At 44.2% G+C, this 20,585-nt stretch overlaps 1 protein-coding gene across 10 annotated transcripts in view; it reads right to left on the reverse strand.

The window, feature by feature from the left end:
• The window catches only part of LOC106752109 (RNA binding protein fox-1 homolog 2-like), a 370,278-nt gene that overhangs the window by 186,110 nt on the left and 163,583 nt on the right, over positions 1-20,585 (reverse strand). For 8 of the 10 annotated variants that reach the window (XM_014633610.1, XM_014633593.1, XM_014633576.1 and 5 more), the window contains exon 1: positions 17,366-18,104. The exons of the other annotated variants lie outside the window; for them this stretch is intronic. In XM_014633610.1, the coding sequence (XP_014489096.1) occupies positions 17,366-17,377 (12 nt within the window). In that variant the 5' untranslated portion in view covers positions 17,378-18,104. Of the gene's footprint in view, positions 1-17,365; positions 18,105-20,585 lie in introns of those variants that run through there. 10 annotated transcript variants of the gene reach the window in all.

Below are 20,585 nucleotides of genomic sequence, written 5' to 3' on the forward strand. Positions count from 1 at the left end.
CCTTCGCGCCGCGAAGTGCAAGTTAAACTCGCGCGTTACAACCGGGCGGCAAGAAACTCCGCGGGATTTCTAGCGCGTCTGCGACGCGCGTCCGCTGCACGAAATCGCGCACGCCTGCGTTAGCGTTAACAAACAATTATGCCGGTGCTTAGCTGCGTTCTTCGCGGATTTTCCGGCTGAGAGCGAAAACGTACACCGCCATCCGCGAAGAGTCACGCTGCTTCGGTAAAAAAAATATGTTAAAATCTCGTTTTTTCTTTTTTTTTTTTTTGGAGAAAACCAGAAGAAAAATATATTAAGAAAGAGAGGAAGGCGAGCGTGCACAGATCTCGTTTGCGGCAAAAAATGAGGTTTATAAAATTCACAAGAAAAACATAGCGACGCGATACAAAAACAACGTTCCGCGCATTCGATTGTTCTTTCTCGAAAAATTTACGCGAAGACGAACCCGTGCGAGCGCGTCACGTTCTTACTTCAACATTAACCGAGTGCGCCGCGGTATGCTACTCGAGTTTATTCTCGCGGAAATACGGATTTACGTACTCTAATTCCGGACACCGGATGCTATTTAGCGCGGAAACTATCGTCCTCCTCGTCGTGGCTTTTCGAGAACGTCGGCAAAATGCTGGGCGGGAAGATGCGAGTAATGTCTCGCACTACGAAGAATCCTTATCGCAAGTCTTACTAACGGGATTGTTCTCGTTCGGATCAAAGATCACGGCAGTCATGGAAATTATCGTAACGCGTTACATTGTGCGCGTGATCATTGGAACTTGAAATCGCCGCTGTATAAAGATCGCGCTAACGCGTCGCTAAGTAGCCGTCGACTGACTTCTCCGAAAATTTCTTGAAATGAAACCTCACTCAAAACAAGCGAAATTCTCTCGAAGCGATAATGAAAATATCGCTATTCAAATTCGTTTAATTGAAAGTGATCTCATCAAAATCTAATTAATGTGTAATCGACAATATAAAATCACTGTTAGAAACAAGCAATATAATTTATATTATTAAACTAGAAATAATTAAATTTTCGATTGATTTTGGAAGACAAATTACACAATTAATAATTGATGTGTGTTGATGATTCTGCCGATTATACATCAATTATTTCAATTGGTTTTTGTTGAGCTACTCTTCGAATGAATTCTCAATCGATACAAATGAATGTTTCGATCGATTGGAGTGAATTTATTTCTGTGACAATGGAAGATATCAGATTTACTCTTTTCGATTTCAAATGAAAAATATTCACTCAGCGATTTAGAACGGGGGGAATTCACTATATATAAGTAAAACGTCGAATTCAAGTAATTCGGCTGTCGCTCTGTTTTTCGTGTGAAGTTTAGCTCGAAGAAATTAAGCGAATACATCGATGAAGATAAAGCTCATTAGACACACGTGCTTCTTTATCATTCGCAGTCGACGACTCGAATGATGGTAGTGCGTAGGGCTGAATCTGAGAGTGTGGGAACGTGAATCATCGTTCCGATGACGAGGAAGTTATATATATAACGCGTGAGACGAAAACAGGGTTGAAAAATCGCTCAAGAATTCTTGTTGACGTGAAAGAAAACGAGAGAGAGAGAGAGAGATAGAGAGAGAGACGTCGCAAAAAATTCAATATCATAAAAATCTATCGTTTATAACATTTTTATACGAGCGTCTGCGAATGGAGTCGACATCTGGGACGATTTGTAATTCGTGATTCCGAACTTGAGGCAAAGTTCTATTTGTAATTTTATGTGCGTATATCGCGTAATGTGGAAAATATTTGGAGATTTACGCAGACGCGTGCATATACATTTCTGCAAATAGCACAGTCCGACTCTTCTTCAAATAAATTATCCACGAAATGAAATTTTGTGTCTCGCAGATTCTCCGTCGCGAATTACAAGATCTGAAGTCTAGAGTGGTTTCGAGCATCGCGGAGTATTTGCGAATTCAGTACTTTAATAAAGAGTCCAGCCGCCTTTTGCAGGGAAGACCTCTTGTAAAAAGACGAGGCTTTTTCTAAAATTCACAAAGATCCTGTGAAAAGTATCCACGTCGTCGTGTGCGTACAGATGCACAGGTAAGTGTCTGTGTATGTGTGTACGCGCAAGTGTATATTGTATTAAGCGGAAACTGTGATTAATGTTAGAAGAGACCCATCATCGTACACCTTCCTCTTGCAGCTACAGACAGCGACAATATAAAAAAGTATTGATGATTTATGTCAGAGAATATATTTAATACGTATTTAATACGAAACTCTCGTCTCGACGTTTTATTACGGCCGATTTATCGTAACCATCTGCACGAGAATGTATTAGTTAAAGCTAGATGTCGACTCGACCATTCCTCGCGTCTCGCCCTCCAAGTCGGTATTTCCTCCAGCATCAGCTAAAATACGTCGAATGTTTGAAGTCCTGTCGCGTTATATTAAAAAATTCCTGATTTTTCCGCGCCCCTCTCATCGCCCGTCCGTCCGTTCGCCCCGGAACGCCTTCCATTATTCATTCCGAATCGAATCGACATTAAGAAATTCCTAATATCGAGCACATACCGGCATATTTTCCGCTTCCTTTCCCCGGCAACAGCAGCTCGAATACAAATTGATAGCGATTAAAGATCCATCGATAATTATCCGTACACGTCGGCGATCCGCGGAACCGCAAAGTACCTAGGAGAACCACGCGATGCTCGAAACGGAAAACGAAGATTGAAACTCTCGTCTCGACGTCAAATGCAACGGTCCGGCGGAAGGAAAATTTTTTAATATCGCGTGTATCGCAGACCTTCCGCCTCGCTTGCCTATAACGGTAATTGAAGAAAGTAAGCTGGTAAAACGGGTTTGATAAGAATTTGATAAAACTTACGCTATATATACATTGAAATCTTATCTAACTGTTCGTGCAATTAGAGAGAAACTAGACACTTGAAAATTGAAATATTTGCGAGTTGACATTTTTTATACATGTTCCTTGACTGGCGTACTTATTTTATAATTTCTATTTTTAATATTTTCTAAATTATAAAAATAAGATTTTGATGAAAAACTACTGATATTAAAAACTAAAATATACAAACATTATACATAAATTTTAAAATTACTAACCATTTTATTTTTTTAAATACAGCGATGAAAAGTTTGCAATTTATAGTAATACTCGAAATACATGTATGCATATACATATATTTAAATACTTATATATACTTCTATTATCTATGTATCTCTATTAGATCAATTGATGCATAAATATAGCATTGATAAGAAAAATAAAAAGTAAACTTTTCGTATTTGTAAAAATGTATGTATATGTTTATTTCAACTTCGTTTCAAATTAACATTTATTATTTGACTAACGAGATAAATGAATAAGAACATAATTTTGCTTGATAAATACTAAATTTATGAGTGGCCTCCTTAATATTCCACTAAAAATACAACAGTAAGCCTTGCAACTTCGTTAAATACGATCTCACGGTTAAAGTCGAATCTGGCGGATCGACAACAAAAAGGAAACTCTGCGCTTTCCATCGAACTTAACGGCACGGCCATTCGGCGATTTCACTCGCAGCGGTGGCCAACGGAAATCCTGAGCAAGGGAAGGGACGGACCTGAAGCGAGAAAGGACACGTTTCGCGCCTGAAGAATCGGCTCGTTACTCGCGCGCATCGTTCGTTTTCGTTAACCGACTTTCGGCTCCGGCCTGTGTACGTTTATATATGTGTGTGGTTCTCTGTAAAGAGCGGGAATTTAAATCACGCGACCGACCAACCGACCGCTTGAATTTCTTGCGCTCGTTACTCCATTCTGCCGCACTGAGAAAAAATCTTGACGTTTTTAATTATAATTACGTAAATGAAAGAGTTATAGCCGGGAGAATTATTTTTCTAGTAAGTGTTATTATAGTGACAATGATAACTTTACACGCATATTGCTACTACATTGCAAAAAAATGCTACCGTTAAAGTAATATTTACTTGATCTGAATAAAATGGTTACTCCAATACTCTTTGGAAAATATTTACTAGAAGTGGAAATATAATTGATTATATATTAGGTTGGTGCGTATGAAATGTCGCATTCTCTTTACATGCGGACGTTTTCCTCCCTGTTTTCGTTATACTTTTGTATTTGGCATAACCTCATTCATACTCGTATTGTCCATTGCCAGAGACTCATTTCAACAAAATAGGTTTTCTCGAAGGTCTTCCCTTTTTTATTTCTTTTGAGTTTATTACCGATATGAATTCTGCCGACATTCGCGTCATTTTCTTATATGAGTACAAACTTGGTAATAGTGCTGCAAAAGCTGCACGCAACATAAACCAAGCGTTTGGGGAGAATACGGTTAACAATCGGAAAGTGCAGCGTTGGTTCGAAAAATTTCGGACTGGCGATTTTTCACTGCAAAATGAGCCGCGCGGAAGACCCAAAACGTCTGTGAATAATGATGACCTGAAGGCTCTAGTGGAAGCGGATCCAGCCGTATCCACGAGGGAACTTGCTATCAGGATGAAAGTTGACCATACAACGATATTGAGACACCAAATTGTACTCCCATCGCTTGTGAATCGGCATGGCCCGCTACTGCTCCATGACAACGCTCGGCCGCACACATCGCACAAAACAATTGCGAAACTGAACGAACTGGAATATGAAGTTTTGCAGCATCCACCATATTCACCGGATCTCTCGCCGACCGATTTTCATTTTTTCAAGCATTTAGAGCTGTTTTTAAGAGGCAAACACCATGAAAATGAAGACAGTCTAAAAAACTCGATATCAGAGTTTATTAATTCTAAAGACCAAAATTTTTTTAAGACAGGCATCTACGCTTTAAAATCTCGTTGGGAGAAGTGTATTGAAGCGAATGGAGCATACTTTGATTGAATAAACAGCTTTTGAAGAAAGATATACAGTTTTATACAATCACTTAAGAATCCGACATTTCATATGCACCAACCTAATACAATGTGTGATATTATCTTCGTATAAATAGACATTTATTTCCATGTGTCGAAACAATTGCGACAAGTATTAAATTCATAACATTGACAATATCGGAGTTTATTTTTAGAAAATATGTGTGTGCTGGATAGAAAAATATAAGTTAAAAACCACTAGATTTCTTTAATATAAAAAAAGTATTACTTAATTTTAGGAAATATCCTCTTAAATTTAGAACCATACTCAAATTCATTTACAAACTAAGGTATTACTGCGTTCAAGTAAGTATTTACTCTATAAGTTATTAAAATATATTTAAGTTGATAAAAACATTACTTGATTCAAGAGATTGAAGAGCAGGTAATTATGTTTACTTGATTCTAGCACTCTTCTGCATACTATTTCTCGAGTTGAAACCAGAAGAATATAATTAAAGTCAGAAATGATTATAATTTTAGTAGGATTTCTCTCAGTGCATGCTGGCTCCTGGCATCAGCAGAAAATTGGACGGCGATTCGGAGGATCTCGTCGGCGCGCGGCCCGCATTTCGTAAGTTGGAAAATTATAAATACGATGTCTCTGGAGGATTTTACTCCGACGAGTCCGTCTTCTGATCGACGTACAGACGGATCGAAAGAGAGAGAGAGAGAGAGAGAAAGAGCTCCGAAAGGATCTATGGCGCTTTTCCAATTAAACGCAAATATCGCAACGTTGATATTAACGAAGTGAGTTAATATTCGGCCCGATTAGTAAACACGATTTTATTATCAGTTTCCTAAAGTTCAACTGCATTTGATTTGTACGGTTAATCGCGCGTTAATTTATTGAAATTGCACGTCGATCAATTTACGAGAACTATACGCCCGCCCAGTTGTGTACATACATATTGGCGCAATTTAATAGCCGAGCGCTAAAACTGATCGCCATTAAGCGGAAACCGGCGGTGATTCGTCCGAAGCGAAACGCGACGATCTAAAATTCACAACGGGGAATTTCGATTCTCGCGTGCATATACCTACCGACACAACACACGCGTGTTTGTACATACGAATATCCAGAAATCATCGAACGCGCGTTTTCGCGCGCGTCATACGCACGAAACTCACAAAAATAGAATTCCCTCTCGAATTCCGGCGCGGATCACGGCTCGTCCTGAGCCGGAGTTGACGCCCGTCTACTTCCCGACCACGTCGCGACGATAATAATAATCCGCTACGAGTCGACGGCTCGTTTCGCGTACCGTCCGAGCCGCGCCGTTCTAATGGCGCTTCAATTAGAACGACACGTCTCCACCCACGCCGGTCGTAAATTGCTGCGATCGGTAATCCGCAATAAATCGTCCGGTAAGAATGTGGCTCAGCGGGTTTCGCGGGTTTCACCAGCTCTCGATGCACCGGATTACAGCGGAGAGGTACGAAGTATCGAGAGATACGGAGGGAGGATATATCGTTAGAAACGATTTTCCCCCGGAAGGTCGGCGACCTCCCCCGATCGGCCTCGACCCTGTCCTCGCTCACGAGCGCTTTCGGAAATCGAGTGCCGACGAATACGACGAGGAACACGACGCCGACATCGCGACGTCTCTCTTCGCGATCGCCGCGATTTATCCGCACCCGAGTATCGCGACAGCCGGGACGCGTGAAATGCGATGTTGAATACGCCGTGGCGCCGTAAGGTGGCCGATTACACGGCGACGATAAATATCGGTGACGTACGCGTCCGTATACCGGAGATTGCACTTGGCGAATGCACGACGACACGAATTACGGCGAGTGAGTGAGCGAACAACGCACCTGATGACTTTTGTTAGGAGAGATGTTCGCGTGGCGAATGTATCGCGAAAGTGCAGAAGTCTGGAAGAGCGGCGAATTCGCGACGTAAAAGTTTGAATAACGCGCTGCGATGGGAAACTTGAAATGTTTCTCTATACGCTTCGCGGAAAGTGTGCAAAGAGCGCAGTTGATTTTACAATCGTGCCGTTCATTTCGAAAGCGATGTTTCCCCATTTTATTTTTTCATATCGGTCTAAAAATATAGCAACCGAATTATCTCCTTTTTCCCGAAATTATATTTACACTGTTTTGAAAATAAGGCTTTATCGTGACGATGTAGATTTCGCTTCTCAAAACGTCTTTTCCATTGTAACGAAAGATGATGGTTGCGCGAATAAATTTTACTCGTGGTTGTTATCCAGAGAGAGAATTAGCGGGACATTAATAGTGAGAGAATATCTCAAGTTTTACCATGTTAATAAATTATCTCGCTGAACGTTCATCTTGGCAGAATAATTCATGGTCGGTCCCTTACAGGCTCGGTAACGGCAATAACGGCAGCGTGCCCAGAAAGTAGACGATACGGTCTATTTCATCTATTGACTGCGACTGTAAATATCATGCATTGATCCGTCCAAATTTAACCATCGAGTAGATGTCAAATGTCAGACTACGCGACGTCGGTTTGATTTCCGTCCCGCTTCGACCTGATCACGTACGGCGGGTGAAAAGAGAAAGAGAGAGACAGAGAGGGAGGGAATTCTTCGAACAACATTCGGTAATGATCCCATTTCGGGTTTTGCGACACACGACAATCAAGCTCGAACGTTTAGTATCTTCTTCTTCTTTTTTTTTTCCGAGCAACATCTCGCAACGAAACGAGCAGCAGTTAATCGCCAACCGGGCGCAATTATAAATTTCTTTATATTTTTTTTCATTACGTGGAGAGTAGTCCCCATCCACTCGCGAATAAAAATCAAACCAAATAAACGCGACGGACGGCGAGAGCTCGTTAGCCGGCAAAAAATTAGCGGGGAATTTAATAAAAATTTAAAACAATACGTCCACAGAGCGCGCGCATCCGGGCGCCGTCCCATTAATACGCTGAATATTTATTCAAATACGCGTCGATTAAGCGATGTGCCGCGCGTTATATATTTCTTCGACGGGCGAAGATATTATTCTTCCGCAAATTCCCCCGATCGATCCTCTCCCCGCGTTCTCCCTTCGGTGAGCAGCGAAGAGAGAGAGAGAGAAAGGGTGACTCATCTGACTCTATTTAAAGTCCGGACCGAACATCTGCGCGAACCGTACACGCTCGGATACTGTTTTATTAGCGCGGTAAAATCGGACATGCACGAAATGCCTAATGAGCAACAACCATGGCGATAAGGAGAATCCACACTCTCGCACACGCACACAATCGACGAGTCGCCGTATTGTTACCGTTCTCGTCAAGTTCAACGGTGCATTTCGTTCTCAATTCGGCCGATAATTAACGCGAGAGAAGGCGAGGACCTCAGACTTTCTCACGCCGGCTGCATTTGCAAGCGATAATAATTCCACGACGAAGCGCGCGCGTTCGCGCGTGAAAAACAATGGGTGACACGCGGAGGAACCTTGACACGCATTTATCGGCGGGTTAACGATGCTAAAACGCATAGCCTGTGCCTAAAGTGAAACTTCCTTCCACATCGCGTACGCGCGCTAGCATTCCCCCCCCCCCCCCCNCGAGCCGGTAGTTCGCGTTATGAAGCGTCTCTTTGTGCGATAACGGCTGCAACCGCATAACGTAAGAGCGGCTCACGCTTCAATCGCGCCGTTATTTTCAGTCAATTCGAGCGCGTTAAAAAAAAAAAACAGAGAGAAAGATACACACCCGATCTATATATATATTAACACATTGATGAACGATCACAAGGAAACTCGTGTTGTGTTGGTTAAAACATTGTTTGCTGAAACTTTGTCGACCGACCCCGACGAGTTATCTCGTGTTCCGATGATGGTAAAAACAAGGCCGGGAACAAGGATAATTGGATAATCGGGTGATGTTGAAAACATCCGGCCAACAATGCGTTAATATAAGAAGAATTCTCATTCGCCATCAAAGATACTTCATTTAAACGCTGTTGATATCCGAATCACCAAAGGATGATTGATAGCCGCGATAGTTTGAGCAAGTGTCCGGTGTTTGCCGAATATTCGGCTGATCGTATAAATCTAACAGATACGCGATACTCGTCGCCGTGTCTGTCAAATAAACCTCACCCGAGCAAACAATTTTCGCTACTCGCACACGAGCGTCGTGCATACACGCGCGACCTGGTTACTTTAACGTTTCCACGCAAATACGAGATGCAAATTGGCGCATAAATATTTAGCGAGCGGCGTATTTGATTTTTTTTTTTCCGGATTGAAGAGCGGAACTGTTCGACGATGAATTATTCGTTCGCTCGCTCGCTCACCGATCGTCTCGAACCGCGTCTTCGACGGGCGGAATAATGAAAAGATCTCGTTCTCCGCAGTGGTATCGCTTGTTTCTTTGAGATTTTCTTGCGCCTGGATAATAATATCATTCCGAGTACGGGCGGTAAACCAAGATTAAAGAGTCAGATTCGAGAAGATTCCCAGCAATAAGCCAGCGATACTACCGGCGCCGCTTAGTCAAATCGACCGCATGCGCTTATTAGCTTCGAGCGGGAACGCGCCTCGCTCTTTGTTCGTGGAGAAGAGGTCGAGTGCGCCTCTCTTCAACGTTGTCTTGCAGGTAGAAACTAACCGCGCCATTTTCAAGTTCTTAAGTCGCGAAACTTTAATCGCGCGAGATTTCCCGGCACGTGTCCGGACGAGAGCGTTTTCCGCGCGGAGGATTCTGCGGGTCGACCGAGTAAAAACGATAGAACGATAGAAGCGATGCCGAGGATCCAAGTCGAGAAATTAATATCGATAACAGTTTGGCGCTGTTAATCTCTCAAGGGATATTGGCGTGTGTGCGAAATTTGTTATTCTTTTTCCATTTAAAAATTGTTGACCGGAAGTATTACTGACATTATTGTGAGTAAAAATTTGCCACGAAATTTGTCAACGTGAAAAGGATCAATCTTGTCGTGCGATGGACCGGATTTATTTAACCAGGGGGAAAAGATTCTGGTAAAGTGAAAAAAGAAAAAACAAAATAGACGGTACAACGGAACATGGAATATTTCTAGATAGCGCAAAAATAAAGGTTAATTATATAAGTAAGACCACGCACACGCGCAGTCTCAGAAGTAAAAACTGCATGTTTATATTTAACGCTAAGACGGCTATAGGCGCTGGTATAAAGACAGCTTATGTAAGTCTGCGCATAAAAAAGTATAATGACAGATTGATCAAACCAGATACTTATATGATACACATATCTGTCGCTTTAAAAACAAAAAAACTATATAATTTTCTTCAATGCCGACTTCGATAAATTCGACCTCAGTTAAATTTATCCTGAAGTGGTTAACAAAAATACTTGCTGTGACCAGAAACATTTCGTACATAAAGAAAACTTCGATTGCGTTGCAGAACGAATCCACTCCACTCCACACGTGCGACGCAAGCGAATATCGAGCAGCGTAATACGAATTGCAGCGAAGACGCGCGGATTAACCGAGGGAAAGAGATACTCCCTGACGAACGAGCGAGCACGTGGTGAGAATATCGTTGATCACGAGCGTGTGACATTGGCGGCTCACCAGGGGATGCACGAAAATAAAGAGATTAAAATAAAATAGAGAGAAGAGGCGCACGATATATTCGTGTCTTCGAAGCAGTTACCGATGGAAGACGGAACGTTTCGTCGAAATAGGTGCAAACGTTCGCGTCGAGTACGAGATTCTGAGATCTTACACAGATTTTCCCACGAGCGGAGAATTCCCCGCTTAGAATCCCCTCGCGAATTATACAGACCGTCGAGAGTGCTTTCTGTCTACTTGCGTTCAATTGCACGTATATAACTAAGAATACTACCGACGAACAAACGTCGAACAGTTTCGCTTTACATTTGCAATAGCTACCGGTACACCAAACTTGAAAATTGTCCTATTTACTTACTTAGTTCGAGAGGAATACGCCGCTTTATCGCGCAACTGATATTTTCGTTCCCGAGAAAGAGAGAGAAAGAGAGAAGGTGGAGGAGGTGGGCAAATGCATAGAAAATACTGCCACTCTGAAATAACCCTTTGAATCTCACAGTGGCGTTCATAAGGAGCGCCGAAGAAGAAAGGTTAAACGAAGAGACGCTGTTCACAAAGCGAAGTATCGGCAGAGATACCGGGGCTCTCGAAATAACCAGATCTGACCTACATCCTGAAATATACATTGACAAAAAAAAAAATATAGGAAGAGAAGAAGAAAAAAGAGAACTACGTGGAACGAAAAACGTGGCGCGAGGGGGGAATACACGCGACAATTCCGATGCGCACGACGCGTATATCTCACTCTCGCGAAATGAATGTCGATGTTTCTGCTGCGCCTGAAAGCCGGTGTTCGCGCGCGTTTGCGCGTGTGAATACGTGTGTGTTTGTACGTGCGCGCGCGCAGAACCGTACGTGTACAGGTCGTATGAAAATTGATCAAAGTGGTAGCATCACCAACACAAAAACTAACATCCGGACGTGCCATATCGATGAACAATTGACACTTGACCCACAAATCAATTTTTTTTTGTCAATAGCGGCGTCGCGGCGCGCCATCAAGAGCGAGCACTCATCTATCCGCGATACATCGTTAGCATTAAATCATCTCACGCGGTATTCATTGCGGATCCATGCTCTCCGGACGAATCGTCGCGACACAAATTTTTTTATCGGATAAGTCGGCGGGCAATCTGATCGCTGGAAATCGCTGGAAATCACCGGCACTGTGCTCGGTGAATTTTCGCGAGATCCCATGCGCGCGCGCGCAAACGAAAGATTCTCGCGGGCTACCGGATGCGAAACTCGCGTTCCTTCGACGTGCGAGTCTCGCTGTTACCGCGCAGCGCGCGTTGTTCGCGATGCGATCATTTATTTTCGGAGCGCGGTCAATGTCGAGATATCCGTTCTCTCTGCCGGTACATCCGCGTAATAATATATCGTTGCGACTCTAATCCGGCTTAATACCGCGGACAATTCCGATCGCGTTATATATGCGAGTCGGTCGCCGGTAAATCGCGGAGGCAAATCAAATTATCGGAATCCCCTCTTCCCAACGCGCTCTCCTGGCCGAGGTGAGAACCGCCGCGGAACCTGCATGACGCGCGAGAAAAAGCGAAACACGGCCTCGTATCGTTGCGCAGTGACGCAACAAGGTTGCGAGAAAGCGTACGCGATTCCGACACACGCACGGCCGCGCGTAAGTGGAGAACACGTGCTCGAATCACGACGACGGTGGCGGGATAGAAAGGTACCGCAGAAGTACGGGAAACGAGGGGACGCGCAGTCTCGCGGGTTCATAACTATTATTTTTGCATAGCAAGTAGAAGGCGTGAAACGCGGAATTTGTCGCGATGAACGAAAACGAACGCGTTTGCCGTGACGAACGAGCGTGAATATTTCACAAGTCTAAGGGGGGGGAGAGAGAGAGAGAGAGAGAGAGAGAGAGAGAGAGAAAGTATTATTTATCGAGCACTCTGCGATTAATTCCCTCAAAAACTGGAACGACAGATTAGATATGGATTTTGATTTTATAGATATTATAGATATTATAGATATTATATGGACAAAATTTACAAGTTGACAATAAAGTGATATACATAATCGGATCCGTCGAACTCGAAAAATATACGGTTGGATTTTAAGCTCGTCTCAGATGTGTTGTGCAGTTACAGTTTAATTTAGCGAACTGGCTGCCAAGAAAGACAACATTAGTCAGTCCGGTCACCCAGAAGAGAGAAAGCACTTATTTCGTGCGTTACGGGAATTCTCTTCAAACGCCATGATGCAGTAAGTACATTGTTTGATAAAGTTTTAACTAAAATAAGTACATGTATAAAGAAGAGAGAAAGAAAAAGAGAAGAAAGATACGAAACAATTAGGAAGATTTGTTTGGATAATAAAATAAGGAGAACACGAAAGTTATCGTTTATCGTCCTGACGATCAGAATTTCGACGTATCGCTCGAGAACGCTTCGAAAAAAAACGATTTTCCGCGCGGCGAGTGTGGAACAGATCGAAACCGCCACTCGGAAAACGCGACGTCGTGGCGGAACGGGAGAATACAACAAGTTCCTCCTTTGCCAGTGTTTCCCCAGCCACATCGCAAATATCTGCGAGCACGAACTACCCCGCATGTATTTATTTACCTGTCCATCATAAACAACTTCACGAGGGGCGTTTTCCCTTTTTCCTCGATGACGACGTCGTCGTCGCCGTCGCCGTCGTCGTCGTCGTCGTCCATTATTATTTGTGATTGGATTGGCTTGACCGATAACGGGTCTCATAGGTTCGGTATATCTCACTTCGTTTCGCGAGAAGTATTGGGGGAAAATATATCGGGAATGTGAGTCTACTAACCGGGAACCGATTTCGGGATGCCACGGAAAAAATATGTGCATGATTTAACGACAATGAACAAACCAAACACTTTTTGATTGAAGGAAATAGAATTATTGTTCTTATGAAACAACTCCGACTTCTATAATCAGAAATACGCTTTCACTCAACGAAGAACACGTTGCCTTGGTTCATCGTCAGATAAAGTCAACTAAATTTGATTTTCCATGTGGACAACCAACCAAGCTACTACGTAGGTTTTCGCCCCGATATATCTCTTCTCTTCCTCTTAAAACTCTTAATCGTCAAAATGGTCTTTTTTTTCAACTTAACCGTTTTACGATTTGCTTGGCAATGATAAATTGGCTGGCGTATTAATAGGTCCTGCTATGAATATTCGCATTCGGAAAATTCCGATTACGAGATTCGATTTCCGAGCGATTCCTGTCGCATCACGAAAGCTATGCCTAACGAGAATGAGAGGAAAAGGTTACCGTAAGCGAAATATAATCCCCAACCGACTGCTGCACGCATAAAGGAAGGACAAGAGAGATCCTTTGTTGCGCGGGGACTAAAGCTCACCGTGTCGGTCCGGAAAAGCCGGTATTCCCTCTTCGTTTTGGCGTAGCTACCTGTGTTCGCACAAAAACTGCGCGACCGAGACCCGGACATGTATCGCACGTAAAGTTCCAGGTTGCGCACGTCCAAAGTCGATTTTTTCACTACACGCTCTCAGATTTCTTTCATACCGTGTATCAAAGACAAAAGAGTTAAGAATGACAATAACCTTCAGAGGAATTTCAAGAATTCTCGAGACCTTCAGAGTAGCCTTCGAAGAAACATCTAGTGGTTTTCAACACAAAGAGGACGAGCTTTCTAGGATCTAGCATTCTTATTTTGATTCGAATTTTTGCTCAACCTAAGCAACATAATTAAATATCCAACGCCATTGTGCTTCATTCGATTAAACTAAGTTGTTTGTAAAGAAAGTACTATTATTTAAAGAAAATAAAAAGAATATATAAATTTAATTTTCCACCAAATAATATATTATTTAGTTACATTATAAATCTTGCTTCGTTGGATTAAATTATGTTATTTAATTAATTAAAAAAAAAAAACTCGTTTCTAACGCTGCGTTTCTCGCAAAACGATTTTCGAGGGATTTCACGAATTCCAGCGTTTTAAAAAATTTTATCGAGGCCCGGTGATCATTCGAGCGATGCAGAAAAGCCCGACGCTCATTGATCGACGTCAATAGCGCAACGCGACGACTCGATTCGGCGTCTTTAAAGCTACGTACACAGTCACACTAAACACAGTCACACAGCCTTGCTAAACAGCCGCGAGACGTACAATACGTCGGAAAGAAACGTATATCTACGAAATAAGAAGGGACATGGCGAGACACGGCAACGGAATACAGCACACGCTGATGTGCACGAGGCTTTAATTAAATGGCGCGCTCGAGCGCGTGCACGGCCACGTTGCCTGTTCTTCTGCGTCGTTCGGGCGCCGAACAGCACGGACACGAGGTTGATTCGGAGGATGATTATCAGGGGGCCGGTATCTTTCGAAACGACTGGTTCTCGTGGTAGGTCCCGTACCTTAAAAATCGCGAACAATCGATCGGCCGAGTCGACGCGAAAGCGAGTGAACGATGAATCTCGTGCGGAACAATTCACACCGAACGCGAGACGCGAGATTCTTCAACTTGGAAAAGGGAGAGAAATATTCTATCGCGCGAATAGGAAAATTATGCCGGTGAAAATCTCCCCGAGAATTATCGTGGTCGAGAATACGATGCCATGCGCCACGTGGTGGCACAGACAAACACGATCATTTGTGTTTCTCCTCGAAACGTTACCGTTACCGTACGATATAAAAGCTCACGCGTGGAATTTATATTAGAATTCTATTCGTCGAAGAAGCTCGCTTGAATTTCGTCTTTGAAATATTTGATGCTACCCATTATATCAGGTCGTTAAGACAATGGAAAGTTTATTAAATCGTCGACGACCGACGACCATGTATGAATTGCAGTACTATCGTTTAAATTACTATTTTATATTGTTGTTTATCATGTCACTTAACTTTCGTAAACGCGGTATGTTCTATGATTACCAACAAAGACGTAAAAAAAGACCAAGTTGAAAAGAAAGACCATTTTATCGATTAAGGTTCTCAAGAAGATATATATGTCGGAACGAAAAACGGAGTAGCTTAATAGAACGGTTATTTGCACGAAAAATTAAGTCTAGTTGAACTTATCTTGTAATGAACCAAGCAAACATGTTTTGCTTGAGCAAAATAGTATTTCCTGTTCTATGTTGCGATGAACTGAGAACCGTACGGCACAAGAAGCAAAGTAAGACTGAAGACCTGAGATCGAAAGTTTAACGAAAGGTAGCAAGCACAGAATTTCCGTTAAAAGATTTAAAGAACCAAGGATAATGATAGTTTTCTATTGGGTACAGACATTTCACCTTTGTCCAGTCACCTTTGACCCCTCCTACTGAATAGAATTTGACTATGATAAACGAATGAATGAGAGTTTACGGATGAACCTGATTAAAATTTCCAGGTAGTAAGTCATTAATCTTTTTTTTCTAAACAATGAAATATAACGCATTTCTGACAAGAAGTATTTTCCTTACTTTCGAACATTGAAACAACGCTTATAAATTTTAAGTGTGACGTCTGATTGTGCTGAAAAGGTTTTTTGTTAAAAATTACGTTATAATTTAGTACTTAGAGCAAAAAGTTTACACGTTCCCGGCCAGGTTGATCTTTGACGATTTTCCATCCACATGGTCGCTGGTGATAATTGCAATACTAATTGCATAATATTTCGGTATCAATACACGATTATGCAGCATATTTTATGATAGGTTAAACGGAAAGTTTAGCATAGGGCGTGTGATCCACGCGGCAGCGAACGTGTTAAAAGCTTCCTATATTTATCGCAAATCCAGATTAATAATTTTTTAACTAAGTTTTTTGCACTCGCAGCCTCTTGTGGAGTCTGTGTACACAAATCTACGCACTGAGGATAAAAGATTAGACAAAATCGACGATTACTATCACTAAAAAAAAAAAAAAATGTCTACTGAACAAATTACGCAACAATATGCGTTAATATAATTGCTAACCAAATCACAATCATTAAATCAACTGACAATTAATTATAGCAATTATATAATTTATTCAGTGGACTAAATGTTGTGCGTGAAAAGATTTTTATTTCAACAAAATTTCGTTGATTCTACCACCTGTTTTTCTTAGTGTGAGCGACGATTATTTACTTTTACTTAGTAAAAATTGCGCGTTTCTCTCCTAAAGTTTCAGGTAAATTAATTTTTGAGAATTTCTGTATCTCACTATTTTCATGTACAAGCCATGCGGCACTTGGTGGCCCTCCGCTACTCCGAAAATGTAGCTTTACCTGTCTCCTACTCATTCCCACGCTTCCTTGTCCTTTCCCTTTCTCATTCTCTCTCTCTCTCCTCCTCTTTCCCTCCGAGCGTCCCTAGCAGGTCGTTCGCGGCAGAGGCGAACATAACCTACAACACTGTCGTCGGACAAAGATTCACCGAGAGACAACGAACGCTCAAGGCCAGTCGCCGCCGGCTTTCGACGCTCACGCGCTTTCGTGCGTCTCGCCGACGCGTCATGTCGGCGATGGAAAGCGCGAGAATCCGAGCGATAAGGAACTGAGAAAGAAAACGAAGGGTCGCTACGAGACGCCACGGACACGAGCGACGCGACGCGGCGCGTTACGTCGTGTCCGCCTATGGTCACTTCCCGCCACTTCTCGTTATTCGTCTACGGTGCGATCGTTCTCGTCGGCGCATACCCGCGTCGACGAGGAGCGTGCGGCCGTCCGTCGACCCGGCGCCTGCTATCGAACCGATGCCTTCGGGAGCCCCGCGTTTCGAGAGCCTCGTGGGAGCGAATGAGACGGAAGAGGACGGAGCGAGGAAGAGAGAGAGAGAGAGCACGAGAGACGCCTCTCCTGTCTGCCTGCGCGTTCTGTCCCCCTCTCTCTTTCACTCGCTCTCTTCGTCGCTCGGCCTGCCTGTCTGGACGGTCATGTTCATCACGTTTCGTCATTGTCGTCGCAATCGCGGATAGACGGAAACGATACTTACAGGGTAGTACATCCCCTGCGGCGGAAGAAAAAACGCCCCAGAGCCCCACAGCTTGAGGCCGTTTTGCTCCACCGTTGTGCAAGAAAACAATCCGTCACTTCGTACCGCCGCCTCTCCCTCCTCCACCGCCGCCTCCTCCTCCTACTCCTACGGCGATGATGCTGATACTTTCTTCTTCTCTTGCTTTTTCTTTATTAGCACTATCTCTTTCTTCCCGGAGTACGCACACCACGCGCGCTACTAACGGCGCGTCCTTCTTTCTCTATCTCTCTCTCTCTCTTGCTCTCTCTCTCTCTCTCTTGCTCTTTCTTTCTCTATGTTTTCACCGAACGTACTTGTACGCGGCACACGACGTTGAACACAAACAAAACCGATGACGACGTACCGTCCACCTCCTCCGCGACCCTCTATCTCTCGTTCTTTCTCTCTCTTTCTCTCACACACCGACGAAAACACACGGACGAAATCACGCACGCGCGCACCCAAACCGGAGAAACTGCTGGGGACGAACCACGATGGTCGAACGGCGGAATCGCGGCTTCTCGTGTCGCGCGGATCGAGCGAAGGAGCTCACAGGAACGCCCGTACTCGTTTATCCGCTGCTCTATCCTTTTCTCTCTCTCTCTCCCTTTGCCTACTGTCGTACCTTTCTCGCGATCGCTCCCTCCGTTCGCACTAGCTCGCTCGTTCCGTCTCTGTCTATCTAGCGCGTACAACGACAACTCGCGACCGCCACCGTGGTCCCTCTGCGACTGCTGACGGTTCCGCTGTTAGCCGGCGCCATCGACTGCTAGCGCCATCGCGCGCGCGACAACAACGCCACCGCGCCCGACATGCGTACTAACAGCTCCGACCGAGTTGCAGCGCATGTCGCGCTTTCGAAGCCGCGTTAATCAAAGCTCCGTCGGGAACGCGATTCGATATTTCTTAGACATTCTGACAGCGGCAGAATTTATTTACCAACGAGTAGAATAATACATATGACAGAAACGTAATATTGTTTTGCAGTGTATCGTGTACTGAGAAAAACGTCGATTTGATGTAAAAAAGTAAACAGTCACAGAATAGGCCAGAAGAATATAGATTCAAATTAACAAGAGACGATTCGTTTCTCAACATCGACGTCACGTTAAATTTTTCGTTGCGATATTCGTTGCGTTTCGCGCGATCATCAGTGTAATATTTAATATTCGCTCATGTGAAAGCACATTTCGGTTGTCTCGTGGCATTAAACGCGCGTAAAATCGATCCGGGACAGTTCTCGGTGGCGGCAATATTCGACAAAAAGCGACAGCAGCGTGAAGATGCTCGACGGCTGGGTGAATAATCAGTTCCTCCTCGTTTACTTTCACAGCTCCCCGGTAACGTGCCCGAAGCGTGTGGCAATCGCACGTAGTTGCGGAATTATCCGCCGCTCGTTACCTACCTAAGCCGCGCGCGATATAGTCGGGCATCTGCGCGCCCCTCATCAGCGTCGCGTGCTCATTATTATTTTAATGCCGATCGTAAACGATACTTTTCATCATCTGGTGGTCTGATAAGCGATCGCGCACGATGTGTCCTTTTCATTCACCCACGATCTCGACTCACGTGCTCAACGGCGGAACGCTTCAAACGTGAGAAACAAACGGTTTTATTCACGCGGGTATCAATCGCCTTAAGGAAATCTCTCTTTCTCTCTTTCTCGTAATCCACATTTAATGAATTCACGAAACGCGTTGGAAATCTTCGCAGAACTCCAACGTCGCTGAAGACGCCCAACTTTCGAATGGTTACGAGAAACGCGGAGTGGTCGCGTTGGAGTACGCGCGCCTCGCCGTACTTTGTGACATTTCCTTAGATAAAGTTTTCGTCAACTCTGTTCTCGCTTAAGTTACCGATAAATGACGTTGATTCTCGAATAATGACGTTTTAGGCAGGTCACGCAGCAGTCGGGTTGGCGCACCGCGTGCGCTGACGACGAGTTTTCGCATTTTCGGGCACTTATGAGATTTCCTTGGATAAGTTTCTCGTTAATTTTGTTTTCGCCAAGTTACCGACAAATAACGTTCATTCTCGAGCGACGATGTCCCGAGCAAAGTATTACTACACATAAGCGGTCACATTGGCGCACTGCGCGTACTCTCGTCAAAACAATACCTATGAAAATTCCTTCAGGCAAATTTCTCTCGTGTCGTTCGTCGAGCATGGCACTGTGACATTAATTCCTCGGCGGATCGTTCGAAACGTTTCATCGTCGGAACGAGATACCGGGGAAGCCGGATGACACACGCAAACTTGTCATAGACTTGCAGCGAAAGAAGAATCTACAATGTTCCGCAATAAATCATACGAGAAGCCACGCGAACGTCGAAGGGAATACACGGAGGGGAATATTCTACGGAGTTTATTCAGGAGCTATTAACTCGGCTAAGGTTGCCCCCGCGTGCGCTTCGCGCGGTCTCCTCCGTGTGATAAGTTATCGATCGCGGTCCCTGTAATTATGACGACGCTGCTAAGCCCGGTTACAACATCTAGAGGTGGCGGATTATTATTTCAGTCCGCCTTGTCGCGCGTCCGGTTCAATAAAGTCAACGGCGGCTCGCCGGCGGCGGGATTGCGACGACTGTGACGAGCGCCAGCCGCGACGGCGGAAGAGTCCTGGAGATGCGCGCGCGCACACGCGACCGGAAGTGCGAGGACAACAAAATCTCGACAATTTATATCGCTGGAATTTGGCCAAGGATCGCTGGGCTTCGGGCGGCGCGGCGGGGGACGAAAAATGTCAAACGCGATATCGCGACGGTTCACTCGCTGGTAATTTACAATTTATTGTACTCCTGACGGCGGACGTCCCGGATTCTTCTCGCCGACGACGACGTTACAGTTATTACCGCGGTACCGTGTATTTGTCGTCGACGTGCGAATTTAAACAATTGAGGGTAGGTACGTAATACCGACGAATAGACGCGGCAGCATCGAGAACGCGACACGTTCGCGGCTCGTTATGGTTTTCACGACGCCGTGCACTTCTCCTCTGCCTCTCTTTTTCTTTCTCTCGCTCGCCGGTTAGTCTACATCGCGTTATGTTTTTCCGATAACAGGCGATGACGGTGGAATAAGGGGGAGATACGAACAATATACGATAAATTACGGACACGCTCGCCGAGCCGTTGCGTACGCAAGAAGTAGGAAGTATGTATTCCACGCCGCTTTATGGATCGCCTCGCGTATACGTGTA

The sequence above is a fragment of the Dinoponera quadriceps genome, unplaced genomic scaffold (genome assembly GCF_001313825.1).
Source record: "Dinoponera quadriceps isolate SergipeBrazil2010 unplaced genomic scaffold, ASM131382v1 scaffold96, whole genome shotgun sequence".
Lineage (NCBI taxonomy): Eukaryota > Metazoa > Arthropoda > Insecta > Hymenoptera > Formicidae > Dinoponera > Dinoponera quadriceps.